This window comes from Mustela erminea, chromosome 4 (assembly GCF_009829155.1).
Source record: "Mustela erminea isolate mMusErm1 chromosome 4, mMusErm1.Pri, whole genome shotgun sequence".
Classification (NCBI taxonomy): domain Eukaryota; kingdom Metazoa; phylum Chordata; class Mammalia; order Carnivora; family Mustelidae; genus Mustela; species Mustela erminea.
Window position 1 is genome coordinate 150,895,746 of NC_045617.1, and position 16,019 is coordinate 150,911,764.

A 16,019-nucleotide genomic window follows, 5' to 3' on the forward strand; every position below is an offset into this window, starting at 1 on the left:
GGCCCATGCTCTGAGGTTTTGCCCAGTCATTTTGAGTTTGGTGAAATGGTAAAGGATAGCTTCCCTGGGAGCCCAGGATCTGGGTCTACGGATGGTAAAAGACAGAAATTTCCACTCTCATTCTAATTACTACTAAAGGGAGGGACTTGAGACAAAAGCACCCTTAAAAACAGTACCAAGAAATAAAAATGATGCCTACAGAAGTGTACCTGTTCCATGGTCAACACAGGCCACAGAGGTGTTCACAGACACTGGGCTCCTTCCCTGCTCCTGACCACATCTCTGAAGCACACAGATAATTTCAAGTCAGAATTTTAGAACCTCCCAATATCTTAGAGATGTCTGGCACCATTCCCTTGGACTACAGAATAAAACAGAGTAGCTCATTGTCTCAACACTAATTTAAACATGAAGTCCCCCTAAAGCTTGGATACACTGTCTTAGTTCTTTCCCTGCAGATTTTGACTAATGGAAGTCATAGTCATACCATATAAACACTATGATGGTTGGCAAGTAAGTAATCGTTGGTAAGGGAATATTTTAGCAATGTTTATAAACATTGTCTCACATTGTAGAAGAAGGTTGAGCTGAGTGTTTTAAAATATTATTTCAGACCGTTTTTTAAAGATTTATTTATTTATTTGACAGAGAGAGAGAGACAGTGAGAGAGGGAACACAAGCAGGGATAGAAAGAGAGAGAGAAACAGGGCCCCCACCAAGCAGGGAGCCTGACAAGGGGCTCAATTCCAGGACCTGAGCTGAAGGCAGACGTTTAATGACTGAGCCACCAAGGTGCCCCTATTTCCGACCTGTCTTAAAGCAGACTCTGAAAATACCAGATACTGAATCAATTTTAGAAAGATAGTTCTTTCAGTAATTTTAATAGCAGAAAAATACAATCTCTCTAATCCTAGGAATCATTGGGTATCTTACTCAGAGGTCCTCCACTGAGATAATTATCTTAATGATCATGATTGGCAGAGGTTAAAAGTCCAACAAAATCTGCTCCACTTGGCCACATAAGAAAATCCTGAGACCTGACATGTTTCCTGACCCAGAATACCAGAGATAAGAGGGAAATACTACCACGTATGGAATAACAAGGGATTTGGAGTCAGTCTGGGGATCCCACGTAGGTTTCTGACACGCAAATCCTCTGTGACTCGAATCATCTCTGAGCCCCTGTATAACCACCTAGAAAATGCGACTGATAATGTCTACATCATAGTTTGGATGTTCACGAGGGAGAATCCCACAAAGAGCCGGTGCGCTGCTCTCCAGGCAGGTGCTCAGGAAGCCATGACGGCTGTTTCAGTCCATTGCTTTTCCAGAAGAAAGAGCCCATGTTGAACCCGTATTTCTAATGGATGAATCCCAAGATGATTTTCAACCCCTAAGGAAGGAAGCGGCTATTGTGCCGTATCTCACTCAGAAAGCGTGCTGTTGCACTGGTGAGGACGATACAGTAGCGCCGTCATCACTAGGGCTGTGCAGCTTCCCATTTCCACAAGGCCATGTTGTCCCACTTGGCTCAGGGCCACCAGAAAGGGCGGCTCTGGGGAGACCACAGGCCAAGCTGCCAGGTGTGGCTGGGGCAGGCAGAACTCTGACCTAAGGCTTAACTCCGTCTAGCTAATCGCACTGCTCTTCACAGACAGAGTGGGATTGTCTGCGAGCTCGGAGGCAGGAAAGGTGGAGGATTTCCCCTGTGATTCCCTCTCTCTCCCGTAGGATATGCAGCAAAGTTACATTTAATTTTCAAACATTGAGGGACTTCCCGGTTTCTTTTCATTATGACTATGGCTCAATTCCCCTGTGGTCTAAGAATATAACCTAGTTAATTTCAGGCTTTAAACTGCGTAGACTTGCTTCATGGCCCAACATTTCATCTACTTGGGGAAATATCCTAGGACCACTTGAAAATAATGTATTCTGCACTAACTATGTAATGTTCCATATATGCCAATTACATCATATTAGTTACCAATGTTTTGTCTACTTTTCTGTCAGATATTGAGAAAGGTATATTAAAATCTTCAAGTGAGGGGCACCTGGGTGGCTCAGTGGGTTAAAGCTTCTGCCTTCGGTTCAGGTTGTGGTCTCAGGGTCCTGGGATCAAACCCCACATCGGGCTCTCTGCTTGGCAGGGAGCCTGCTTCCTCCTCTCTCTCTGCCTGCCTCTCTGCCTACTTGGCTCTCTGTCTGTCAAATAAATAAATAATGTCTTTTCTTTTTAAATCTTCAAGTGAGGGGCACCTGGGTGGCTCAGTGGGTTAAGCCTCTGCCTTCAGCTCAGGTCATGATCTCAGGGTCCTGGGATCAAGCCCCGAATTGGGTTCTCTGCACAGCAGGGGGCCTGCTTCCCCCCTCTCCCTCTCTGCCTGCCTCTCTGCCTACTTGTAATCTCTGTCTATCACATAAAGAATCTTTAAAAAAAAAAAAACTTCAAAGGATGCTACTCTAATCAACATTGCATTGGAGAATCTACCAAGTGCTATAAAGCAAGAGAAACAAAAAGAATAAGAATTGAGGGGATAATTCTGACTATTCACAGATAATATGAGGGTTTACATAGAAAATCAAATTAGTTTATAGGGGCGCCTGGGTGGCTCAGTGGGCTAAAGCCTCTGCCTTCGGCTCAGGTCATGATCCCAGGGTCCTGGGATCGAGCCCCGCATTGGGCTCTCTTCTCAGCGGGAAGCCTGCTTCCTCCTCTCCCTCTGCCTGCCTCTCTGCCTGCTTGTGATCTCTGTCCACCAAATTAAAAAAAAAAAAAAAGACAGGACCCATCCATATGCTGTCTACAAGAGACTCATTTTGTACATGAAGATACAACCAGACTGAAAGTGAGGGGATGGAGAACCAGTTCTCATGCCAACAGACCTCAAAAGAAAGCTTGGGTAGCAATTCTTATATCAGACAAATTAAATTTCAAACTAAAGTCTGTAGTAAGAGATGCAGAAGGACACTATATCATAATTAAAAGGTCTATCTAAAAAGAAGACCTAACAATTGTAAATATGGTGCCCCCAACATGGAAGCAGCCAACTACATAAACCATCTTTAACCAAAATAAAGAATCATATTGATAGTAATACATAAATATTAGGAGACCTCAACATTCTACTTTCAGCAATAGACAGATCATCTAAGCAGAAGATCAACAAAAAACCAAGAGCTTTGAATGACACATTGGACCAGATACATTTCCCAGACAATTACAAACGATTCCACCTTAAAAAAAAAAAAAAAAAAAAAAAACAGAATACTCATTCTTCTCAAATTCACATGGAGCTTTCTCCAGAACAGACCACATACTGGGTCACAAATCAGGTCTCAACTGATACCAAAAGATTGAGATGACTGCCTGCCTATTTTCAGACCACAATTGTATGTAACTGGAACTCAAACACAGGAAGAACTTAGGAAGGAACTCAAACACTTAGAAGTTAAAGAACATCCTGCTCAAGAATGATTGGGTCAACCAAGAAATTGAAGAATAACTTAAACAGCTCATAGAAACCAATAAAAATAAAAGAACATCCATTCAAAACCTATGGGATACAACAAAGGCAGTACTAAAAGGGAAATACATAGGCATCTAAGACTCTCTCAAAAAATTAGAAAAATCTCAAATGCACAAGCTAAGCTTACACCTAAAGATCCTAGCAAAAGAACAGAAAATGAGACCTAAACCAAAGAGGAGAAGAGAAATAATAAAGATCAGCACAGAAATCAATGAAACAGAAACCTGAAAAACAGTAAAAGAGATCAATGAAACTAGAAGCCGGTTCTTTGAAAGAATTGGTAAGATCAATAAACCTCTGGCCAGACTTATTCAAAAGAAAAAAGGAAGGACCCAAATCAATAAAATCATAAATGAAATGGAAGAGATCATGACTAACACCAAGGAAATAGAAACAATTACACGGAATTATCACCAGCAACTATATGACAACAAATTAAGCAATCGGGAAGAAATGGATACATTCCTAGAAACTTACAAGCTACCAAGACTGAAACAGGAAGATATAGATCATCTGACTAGACAAATAATGAGCATGGAAATTGAAACAGTAATCAAAAGCCTCCCCAAAAACAAGAGGTTAGGGCCAGATGACTTCCCAGGGGAATTCTACCAAACATTTAAAGACAAAATAATATCTATTCTACTGAAGCTGTTTCAAAAAATAGAAATAGAAGGAAAAATTCCAAACCCATCCTATGAGACCAGAATTACCCTGATCCCAAAACCAGGCAACCCATCCAAAAGAAGAATTTCATACCAAGATCCCCAATGAACACGGATGCCAAAATACTTGACAAGATCCTAGCCAATAGGATCCAACAGTCCATTAAAAGAATGATTCACCAGGACCAGTGAGATTTATGCCTGGGTTGCAAGGATGGTTCAAAATCTGCAAATCTATCAATGTGATAGAGCATATTAACAAAAGAAGAAACAAGAACCATATGACCTTCTCTACTGATGCAGAGAAAACATTTGGCAAAATACAGCATGGTTTCTTGATGAAAACTCTTCAATGTGTAGAGATAGAGGAAACATACCTCAATATAATAAAAGTCATTATGAAAACTCCATGGAAAATATCATTCTCAATGGGGATAAAATGAGAGCTTTTTCCTTAAGGTCAGGAACACAACAGGGATGCCACTCTCACCACTATTGTTCAACACAGTACTAGAAGTCCTAGCCTCAGCAATCAGACAACAAAAAGAAATAAAAGGCATTTAACTTGGCAAAGAAGTTCTCTCCTCACAGAAAACATGATATTTTACACAACAGACTCCACCTCCAAATGACTAGAACTCATACAGCAATTCAACAACATGGCAGGATACAAAATCAAGGCACAGAAATCACTAGCATTTCTACACACTAACAATAAGACTGAAGAAAGAGAAATTAAGGAGTTGATTCCATTTATCATAGCACCAAAACCTGTAAGATACCTTGGAATAAACCTAACCAAAGAGGGAAAGGATCTCTACTCTAGGAACTACAGAACACTTAAGACAGAAATGGAGGGGAAGATACACGAGATGGAAAAGCATTCCATGCTCATGGATTGGAAGAATAAACATTGTGAAAACGTCTATGATGCCCAGAGCAATCTACATTTGCAATGCCATCCCTATCAAAATACCACTGACTTTTTCATGGAGCTGGAACAAACAATCCTAAAATTGATATGGAACCAGAAAAGACCCCAAATCGCTGGGAGAATGTTGAAAAAGAAAACCAAATCTGGGGGCAACACATTCCCACCCTCAAACTCCATTACAAAGGTGTGATCATCAAGACATATGGTACTGGCACAAAAACAGACACATAGACCAATGGAACAGAATAGAGAACACAGAAATGGATCCTCAACTCTATGGTCAGCTAATCTTCAGCAAGGCAGGAAAGAATAGTCAATGGAAAAAAGACAATCTTTTCAATAATTGGTACTGGGAACATTGGACAGCCACATGCAGAAGAATGACACTGGACCATTCTCTGACTCCATACACAAAGATAACTCAAAATGGATGAAAGACCCTGCAATTTCACTACTGGGTATTTACCCGCCAAGATACAGATGTAGTGAAAAGAAGGGCCATCTGTAACCCCAATGTACATAGCAGCAATGGCCACAGTCGCAAAACTGTGGAAAGAACCAAAATGTCCTTCAACAGATGAATGGATAAGAAGATATGGTCCATATGTACAATGGAGTATATGCCTCCATCAGAAAGGATGAATACCCGACTTTTGAATCAACATGGATGGGAATGGAGGAGATCATGCTGAGTGAAATAAGCCAAGCAGAGAAAGTCAATTATCATATGGTTTCACATACCTGTGGAGCATAAGGAATAACATGGAGGACATTAGGAGAAAGAGAGGAGAAGGGAGTTGGGGGAAATTGGAGGGAGAGATAAACCATGACAGACTGTGGGCTCTGAGAAATAAAGTGAGGGTTTTGGAGGGGAGGGTGTGGGGGTTGGGTGAGTCTGGTGGTGGGTATTAAGACGGCATGTATTGCACGGAGCACTGGGCGTGATGCATAAACCATGAATCTTGGAACACTGAAAAAATAAAATAATGTTTAAAAAAATGTATGAAAGACCTCAATGTGAGACAGGAATCCATCAAAATCCTAGAGGAGAGCACAGGAAGCAACCTCTTCCACCTTGGCCACAGCAAATTCTTGCAAGACACATCTCTGGCAAGGGAAACAAAAGCAAAAATGAACTTTTGGGTCTTTATCAGGATCAAAAGCTTCTGCACAACCAAGCAGTCAACCACACCAAGAGGCAACTCACAGAATCAGAGAAGATATTTGCAAATGACATTACAGATAAAGGGCTGGTATCCAAGATCTATAAAGAACTTCTCAAACACAACACCCAGAAAACAAATAATCCGCTCAAGAAAGGGGCAGAAGACATGAACAAACACTTCTCCAAAGAAGACATACACAAGGCCAACAGACACATGAAAAATGCTCCACATCACTTGCACTCAGGGAAACACTTGTCATGGAAACACATATCAAAACCACAGTAAGATGCCACCTTACACCAGTTAGAATGGCCGAAACTGACAAGACAGAAAACAACTAATATTGGAGAGGATGTGGATAAAAGGGAAAGAATCCTCTTACACTGTTGGTGGGAATGCAAGCTGGTACCTCCACTCTGGAAAACAGTATGGAGTTTCCTCAAGACATTAAAAATAGAGCTACCCTACAACCCAACAATCACACTCCTGGGTATTTACCCCAAAGATACAGATAGGGGCGAAAAGAAGGGGCACATGCACCCCAATGTTCATAGCAACAATGTACACAATAGCCAAACTGCAGAAGGAGCCGAGATGTCCTCAACGGATGAAGGGATAAAGAAGATGTGGTCCATACACATGATGGAACATTCCTCAGCCATCAGAAAGGATGAACCCCCACCATCTGCATCAACATGGTTGGAACTGGAGGGGATTATGCTGAGTGAAATAAGTCAAGCATATGGTTTCAGTCATATGTGGAACACGAGGAATAGTGAGGAGGACCTTGCCAGACCTCAAGCCCCTCCCACAGACGAGAACTGTCTCCCCCGTTTTCATACTGACCCCGAGAGTCACTGAGGTCATGCAGCTGCTCAAGGTCCCTCGTCCCCAGAACAATACCCTACACCACTCTGCTAGGAGAACAGGGGCTGGGGAGGAAGCCGGGGCTGCCTCTGGCCTCCGTGCAGCCAGGGACACACCACCCTCCAGGGCCTTTCCCTCCAGAATGTTCCTCCGCTTGCCCTGGGGGACTCCTCTGGACCAATCCGCACAGGTGCTCATTATGGGAGTGGGACAGGGGTTCCCCAGGGCCTCATTCTCTCTTCTCAACAGCACGGAGAATCGCTTCCCCTGACTCCTCTCCAGTGAGCGGCTCACCCACATCCCCGCTGCACGGCTCCGGAGCCTTCAGAATCCGGAAGGCGGTTTCCACGGCCAGCTGCAGCCACCGGTGACCTGTGACCGGCCCAAGACACCGGTCCTTGCCTGGTCTCACCCTGGTGCCGGCTCTCTGGGAACAGACACCGCCACTCTGCCGGAATCTCGGTGCTTCTCCAGACCGGGCCGGCTTCTCTGCTGAAGACCTTGTGTTCACTCCTCGGCTGACAAGCAAGGGCTCGCCTCCCCGAGTCCTGTTCCTGAAGGAAGGACCTGGCTCTGACCTCAGGCACCCAGTCTCGAGATCAACAGTCATGCCATTTGCTCTTTCATCCCCACCACGGCCATCTCCAACTCTGAGGATCCGGAGCGGACGCAACAGACCGACTGATCATCTGGAAAGAAGCGGCGGAACATCAGTGCCCGAGACCCGGACATGAAGGTAGGAAGATGGTCTTGTAGGTGACGTGCACGTTCTAGAATACCGAATGAGGTTTGGGGACACATCCTGGAATATTCTGATGACAGATTTGTCTTCTGGAAGCCTCAGGGTGCGATGAGGGAACACGTATGTGCACATATGTGTCTGAGTATTCGGGAATGTGTGTGTCCACGGGGTACTGGTGTTGGTTGTGTGATTTTACTGTTCTGCGCCTGGTTTCGGGGTTTGGTGTGTCTGGAGGGGAACTGTTCAGGGCCTGGATGGCTGAACGGGTGTGTGTCTACGTGATCCCAGACTTAGAAAACTGGACTCTCTAGAACAACGTCTCTTGCACCTTTGGGCCACAAGCCTGAATGCCAGCTCTCGCCTATATTCCTCTCCCCGAGGCCTCCGTGCTCTGCAGCAAGCTCGGGGTTCGCAGGTCCTCCATCCTCCGCAGCCTCTGGCAGGGTAGAGCCCGGCTTAAACATATGTGCACAGATGTAAAACAAGGCTCTTGGAATTAGGGAGCTTTGGGTGAAATCCTGACAAGCATTTACAAACAGTGTGGCCCAGGCAAGCTGTTTAACCTCAGCCGCCCGCCTACCTTCCTCTTAGGACAGGAGTATTGCCTCACTTGCAGGTGAGTAAAGACCAGAGTTCGTCAATAAAAAGACCTGAACTCACAGCCGGCTCTGGCCCTGACCGGTGTGGGAGCGCAAACAGACCTCTCCTGACTCGCAGGTGCAGATGGGAAGAGCGAGCACTTACTAGACGCCCACTCGGTCCCGGGCCTGTTCTGAGAGCTCTCCGTGCTTCACCCCCCCACCCAGTCCACTTTCAAGGGAGGACACGGAGCCACAGGCAGGTGAAGCCACGTGCCCAGGGTCGTTCCGCTGGGCGATGGCAGAGCAGAGACTGGAGCTCGGGCGGTCTGACGCCCCCGCCCTTGCTCTGACTCACACCAGGAACACCTGTTCCGTCTCCTGAGCATAAAAGGATCCCAATAAGCACGACGTGCTCTGGGGGAAAGAGATTTCCCTGAAACATTTTAAAGAAAATTAGGGCCTCGCGATTTTTAAACTCAGAATAGTGACTACAAAGTTTATCTATCTCCGCACACCTGCCAGGAAGTGTGCAGGAGCGAGATTTCGCTGTAACATTTAGGCATCGCATCTACCGTATGGTTTCTGTACCATTAGGAAATGCGACTCAGTGTCACTCTGCAGGGTTAAAGCCTTCTGTGTTGGGTCCCCTTCTCATTCAAGGACAATTTTTTTTTTTTGCCAATGAGAGCCAGCCTATAAGACAGGAGCCCTGGAGACCCTCTAGGTCAGACTCCTCCTCTTACACGTGGACCAGGAAGGCAAAGGGAAGTGCAGTGACTTCCCCACATCAAATAATCCAGCTGCCCCAAGGCAATTACGCTGGTGGGACCCAGGGCGTCTAGGTTCGTGTCTAGCTTCGTGTTCTGCCGGAGGACTCTGGGTTTCAAGGCCCCCAGATCATGACCACCACACAGGGAGAAGCCAGAGAGGCATGGATGACGGTGACAGCCTAGAACACAGACTCCCCACAGAGCAGCACTCAGTAGTCAGCCGCTAATGGTTGTATTCTCAGAAGTAGAATCCCTGAAACAAAGAAGGCCATAGACCGTTCTCATCTCCTAAGTAACAGCTCTACCCAGCCTAGGGCATGCGCTTACTCACAGGCACTACACACTTTGGAAGGAGGCTCGGAGGCTGGGGGGGACTCTGTCTTCCAGTATCTGAAGGACTAGTCTATGGGCGGGAGATCAGATTCCTGCTTGGCCGGAGGAGTGCAGTTAGAAGGCCGCCAGGAGCAGAAAAAGCACAGATTTGGAAAGGAGACAAGCCCGACTACAAGCCCCACGGGGCCACTCACTAGCTGTGACCTTGGCCAGTCTTCCCTCTCCCGGTCTAAGTCTGCTCTTCCAACAAGTGGAAATTCCTTCTCCCCGACAGAGTCTGCTAAATAATTCATCAGCCAAGCTGTACTGAGGTAGGGCTAGGACTCCCGTCTGTATTGAGAGCGACTCCGCTCCCTCCCAACCGATCCCCCGCCCCGCGGGCCCCTCGCTCCCAGCCAGCTCCCCGATGGCCAGGCCCCCGGGCAGCCAGGCTCTCTTTAGCTCCCTGGGGGTAAACTCACCCTCGCTCAGCCTCCTTCCAAACACTCTGGGAGTTTCCTCCCGCAGGCCAACCACAGCACCGGGGAGCGCTTCCTCCTGCTGGGTTTCTCCGACTGGCCCGCGCTGCAGCCCGGCCTCTTCGTGCTCGTCCTGCTCTGCTACCTCCTGACGCTGGCGGGCAACTCGACCCTCGTGCTGCTGGCCGTGCGCGACCCGCGCCTGCACACACCCATGTACTACTTCCTGGGCCACCTGGCGCTGGTGGACGCGGGCTTCACCACGAGCGTGGCGCCCGCGCTGCTGGCCAGCCTGTGCGGCGCGGAGCTGTGGCTGCCCCGCGCGGGCTGCCTGGCCCAGCTGTGCACGTCGCTGGCGCTGGGCTCCGTCGAGTGCCTGCTGCTGGCGGTGATGGCGCTGGACCGCGCGGCCGCCGTCGTGCACCCGCTGCGCCACGCCGAGCTCGCCTCCCCGCGCCGGTGCCGCGCGCTGGCCTGCGCCTCCTGGCTGGGCGGCCTGGCCAACTCCGCCGCGCAGAGCGCGCTCCTGGCCGCACGGCCGCTGTGCGCGCCCCGCCGGCTGGACCACTTCATCTGCGAGCTCCCCGCGCTGCTGCAGCTGGCCTGTGGCGGTGACCGCGACGCCACCGAGCGCCGGATGTTCGCTGCGCGCGTGGTCATCCTGCTGCTGCCGTCCGCCGTCATCCTGGCCTCGTACGGCGCCGTGGCCCGCGCCATCTGCGGCATGCGGTCCCGGGGCGGCCGCAGCAAAGCGCTGGGCACGTGCGGGTCCCACCTGACCGCCGTCTGCCTCTTCTACGGCTCGGCCATCTACACCTACCTACAGCCCACGCGCCGCTACGACCAGGGCCGGGGCAAGTTCGTTTCGCTCTTCTACACCGTGGTCACCCCGGCCCTCAACCCGCTCATCTACACCCTCAGGAACAAGGAAGTGAAGGGGGCAGCCAGGAAGCTCCTGCGCAGTGTGGGGAGAGGGCAGGCTGGACGGTGAGTGCGGGGCGGGGGCGGGAGGAAGGGGTGAGCCCCGGGCCACGGATGGGAATGTCCATTGGGAAGGCAGCGAGCCCTCGGCCTGTCCGTTTCCCTGTGAGAATCGGCAAGATGTGTCCTCAGGGAGTCTGAGGTCCGTGGGGAGAACCCATTCTCCGCCCCCCCCCCCCAAATGTTCCTCTGCTTCAGGGCAAATCCCGCTATGCTGCATATACAGGTTCAGGGAGGGGAAGTGGCCTTCTGGCTCTCTCTTAAGCTCATGAAGAGAGAAGGCATGATTTCGAGAGGACCTTCCCCGTCCTCAGAGGTCCAGTGACAATGCCCGGAGAGTCCACACGCTGGTAACATCCTGTACGGCAGGACAACTAACGTTCCCTCTCCCCCAGTCTGATGGCGCACACCGTGAAGACCCCACAGTGTCTGACCTCAGGAGTCCCCCAAGTTGACAGAGCAATCCCAGACTCTACCCTGCCAGAGACCCATCCAAAACAAGGAGCCGCAGTTGCTCGTCCAGGGAAATCAGTCCAACCTAATGCCCACCTAACCGGGTCACTAGTGCCACCAAGAGCACTGGAGCCCAAAGCAGAACAAGGAATTCCCCTAAGTAGGGGTGGTGCTGCTGGGATTCAGCTGGGATCTCTTCTGCACAAGGTGGTTCTTGAGCAAGTTTAGAGAGCAGAAGGGACAAGGCATGTCTAAGATGGTGCGAAAAATGTGTTCTTGACGAGTCATGAGACACAGAGGGACAGTGACAAAGGAGTGAGTGAGGAAGATACAGGAAGATCCACATTCCCGAGGGAGGAGCAGACACAGAGGTGGGGGGTGCAGGAGGGAGCCAGGAAAAGGCTCTGTCAGCCAGGAACTGGGCACAGCCTCGGGAGTCATCCAGAGACCAACTGAGAGCCCCCACCTGAAAGATGCCCCCACCCCAGAGAAGACCTGCCAGACCCAAACGCAGGCAGGACAGAGACGGCTCCACGACCACACCTCCCCCAGGGACCCCCCCCCCCCCCCGAGAACAAAATCTCTGAGTCCCCAGGGGAGGTGTCTTCCCACGCGCACCATCATCTCCAGAAATAAGAACAGCTGAACTCAGAGTGGGGCGTAGAGCGTAAGATGGCGCACCGTGCCGGGGATCATTTCCTGCCAAACAACGTTAAATAAGGACAGAGAAGACAGTTTAGTTGAATTTCTAAATTGTTTATTACTTAGATTGTAATCATACCAGAGGAATTATCACACTTCAATCTAAATCCTTTCACTGTTCTCTACAAGCAGAAATTCAATTTAATTCAACATATTGAGTGATATTACAGATGAAATATGCCGGTGGGAACACAGGAGTTAGGGGAACATGGATCCCAACGTGGAACTTACTATCCTGTCAGACGGAAGAAAGAGGAATTTTTCTAAAAATCAGAGGGACGAGGGAAAGGATTGAATTCCAAGCTGGCTTTGATGCTGTCTCTACTGTGCCTTAAAATATTATTTTCTGTTTTCAGTAATACACACAAGCAGACAGCTAATCAACTGTGTTCGATCAAAAAATCATGGAGTTAGAAACTTTTCTGCAGTCTTCCTTCCCACTTCACCCCTAACTTTCCATCTTTCTCTTTCTTGTTAATTTGGGGAAATCATCAAAGGATGTGGGGGGAGTGAGAGCTATCAGCAGGCTCACCCCCCAATGCAGTAGTCTGCCAGCCAGAGTGAAGCGCCCCGTCTGATGCCGTAATCCGCCATGGTCTTCCCGTCTTCCAGCCTCTTGCCGTTGCAAGTCACAATCTGTTGCTCAGGCGCGATCGCGGTCTTGGTCTCGATCATCTGTTTCACCTGGGCCACTGAGCTGGACCTTCGCACCTGGAGGAGGTGCCTCTGCCCCCCATCACATGACTGCACCAGAGTCACGGGCAGCTCCTCATCACTGGGCATCACCACCTTCAGAGTGAGGTGGATGGTCGTCTCCTTGTCAATGCCGTAAGACGACAGCCTCCTCTGGGGCTTCAGCATCTTGGAGCCCAGCAACAGGACCTGGTCCTGCACAGGAATCTTGGTCTTAGCCCGGACGTGTTCTTTGATCTTCCTCACTGTGTCATCCGAGTTAGCAGCGAAGGTCATTGATGTCCTTCCCTCAGAAGAGACCGTCACCTGGACAAGGAAGGCCAAGAGACCGCAAATCAAGGTGCCTGGAACGTCTGCCACCTTGACACCACTGTCCCCTCCTTGCCCGGCCCCGCCCTCCCTGCCTGCCTGGTCCTCCAGCTCCTATACAACAGGCTCTGTCCCTCCCTTTTGTGGAACTTCTCTTTGGGAATCTCAAGCTTTTAACGCAGGAAAATCATCGTTTTCCTTTACAGCCATGCCTCTCATTTATCCCAGCATCGTCCGTGACTTTCCACATTTCGCATGCCTCCGATCCAGATAGAGGTTGTCAAATGCCAAAAACTAAATCCAATTACAGAGCACGCACAGTTATGTACTGGACGCTAAAAACAGCTCCCAAAGAGAATTATCGGCTCGTCAGCTCATGGGACGCTCATCACTGCCCTCCAAGACTACTTCAGAAGGAAACCCTGGACAGGACACATACTCTCCGTACTCCGGGTTTCTTTCTTACTGTCCTGTGGCCGTGTAATGACTCACACGTTATGGTGACACTGTGTTCAGTGTGACTTGTTCCCCTGGACTTCCTGCGTGTTTCTATCTACCTATTGCAGAATATGGTCTCCTGCAGCTAAACCAGGGCCTCACTCACAGAAGGTAGGGCCAGATCGAGGTCTTCCTTCCATAGTCTGAAGCTGGCCAGTGCACCCTGTGTTGTCGCTGGAAGCCTGGCAGGGCCTCCGTCCTGCTCTATTCAAAACTATCTTTGCAGTCACAGACATTTCCTCACAGGACCAACGCCCCTCTGTGCTAAGCAGCCCCCCGATGCCAGCCCACATGTACTGCACGCGCTCCTCAAAGGCTCACGGATCTGGTCATTAACACCTTAGAGTGAAGGAGTTTTGTGTACCTCTCTTTTGGGAGAAGGTGTTGAAGAGCCCAGGGACCCTAATCAAAAGGAGGAGAAAAGGCCCCAGAAAATATTTCCATAGGTTCAGATCCAGCCCTGTGGTCCCAAAGCCCACTCCCTCTTCCCACCATCCTCCCCTAACAGGGCCCAGTCGGGCCTGACACAGAAGAGCCCTGAGGAGCCAAACGAGGCGCTTCTCTTCCCAGAACCTTCCTTCAGCTTCTATAGCGATCAGAGCCTGTCTCAGCCCCTGCAGGACGCCTTCCCAATCACTCTGCCCCCACCTCCCCGAGCTCTGTCCCTCGTGGACTCCTGAAATCACTCCCCAACCCTTGGCGGTGCTTCCCTCTCCGCATCCCCACTTCTCAACCCCGGCTTACATGGAGGCAGGAAGTACCAGACGCCATGTCCACAGCCAACAGAGCAGACTCAGGAGGCTGAGGAATAGGACTGGCGCCCAGCTTATGTACGAGCTGAGCTGGAAATCCCCTGCCTGAGCCACTGTGCCCACGCCCTTTGTTCTCCCACGATGTCATGTATTTTCTTTCACTTTCGCTTGGACAGAGTCATACACACAGAGAATACTCTCTGATCAAAACATTCCTCCCATCCATTCTACCCGCCCTCCTCTTCCAAACATAGGATGGTCCTTCTCTCTGGAGAACGTCCCCACTTAACAACTCACCACTCCCAGTCATGACTTATGACTGCCCAGCCTACAGCCTCACCCACTTCAAGACCTTTACTACTTGATGGTCCTCTCCTGCTGCTTTTGAGAACCTGCCCCATGCATCACTCAGGGGCCTTGTTGAGAGCAAGGGTGCCCAGGGGAGGATGTAGAGTCCAGGAGAAACGATCTGACCATGAGCAGCCTGTTCACACCAGCCAGGCAGAGTGGGAGGCCCAGGAGAGGATGTAGAGTCCGTGAGGAGTGAAGAGGCCGTGATCACCTGTTCACACCAGCTGGGAAGAGTGGGCAGCCAAGGAGAAGACACAGGGGTCCATGGGGGTGATGAGACCGTGATCAGCTGGTTCACACCAGCCAGGCAGAGTGGGAGGCCAAGGAGAAGACATAGGAGTCCATGAGAGTTGATAAGACCGTGATCACCCTGTTCAAGCCAGCTGGGGAGAGTGGGAGGCCCAGGAGAAGACGTACAGTCTGTGAGGAGTCATGAGACCATGATTAGCCCGTTCACATCAGCCGGGCAGAGTGTGAGGCTCAGGAGAGGAGGTGGGAGTACATGAGGAGTGATGAGACCGTGACCAGACTGTTCACACCAGTTGGGCAGAGTGGGAGGCATGCCTCCAGATCACACAGGATACACAGCCTACTCTGAGAGGAGACAGGAGTTTCATTCCCGGGGTGCCACTTGCTCCCTTAACTTGGGCAAGTCTGTTCACCACCTGAGATGTTTGTTTTCCAGTGAACGTGGATTCAGAATTCAGAACACAGTTTGTAAAACGGACCTTACATCCCTGGGTCTTGAGCTCTCTAGCACACTTCCATTCCTGTCCCAGAACTGGCAGCCCAGATCTAGTACTTAGAACAATCCCGGCCCAACAGTCAGGGCCAAGCCCACCTCCCATGAAGCAGAATACGCATCGGCTCTCACACTGCGGTGACTCTGTTTCCCCGCCTTTACTGCTGGACACTCCCTACTCCCTGTGCTCTGTGACCTCACACACACCCATGCTGCTCCTTCCTCCCTGGCTCTGGAGGTTTGGATCAGACAAGAAGGGAGGGCACAGGCCGTGTGCCCTCAGAGAATTTATTTGCTACTCTGATCCTCCTAACATTCCAGAGGAATCCCTGTCCTCCCCCAAACTCCCAGGACAGCGCCACAAAACACATTCTCCAAGAAAGCCTTTATGAAAGGAACTCCCAATTTTTTCAAAGTAAAAAAATCCCATAAAAATGACACTGTCATCTTCTTTGCTGTGTCCTTAGCGGCCATTTACTGTATCTTCAGCACCGG

General features: G+C 49.8%; 2 protein-coding genes across 4 annotated transcripts in view; one reads left to right on the forward strand and one right to left on the reverse strand.

Moving 5' to 3' along the window:
- Nucleotides 1-7,889: 7,889 nt before the first annotated feature.
- Nucleotides 7,890-11,711, forward strand: LOC116589475 (putative olfactory receptor 2I1). Its single transcript, XM_032341410.1, has 3 exons — nucleotides 7,890-7,895; nucleotides 10,057-11,030; nucleotides 11,420-11,711. Exons 1-3 carry the CDS (start codon nucleotides 7,890-7,892, stop codon nucleotides 11,703-11,705), a joined length of 1,266 nt encoding a protein of 421 aa, XP_032197301.1. The 3' UTR covers nucleotides 11,706-11,711.
- Nucleotides 11,712-12,613: 902 nt separating this feature from the next.
- LOC116589267 (ubiquitin D-like) overlaps nucleotides 12,614-16,019 on the reverse strand; it is a 33,683-nt gene continuing 30,277 nt past the window's right edge. For 2 of the 3 annotated variants that reach the window (XM_032341304.1, XM_032341305.1), the window contains exon 3: nucleotides 12,614-13,178. In XM_032341304.1, the coding sequence (XP_032197195.1) occupies nucleotides 12,708-13,178 (471 nt within the window). In that variant the 3' untranslated portion in view covers nucleotides 12,614-12,707. Of the gene's footprint in view, nucleotides 13,179-14,423; nucleotides 14,561-16,019 lie in introns of those variants that run through there. The other variant, XM_032341306.1, reaches the window with a different exon arrangement.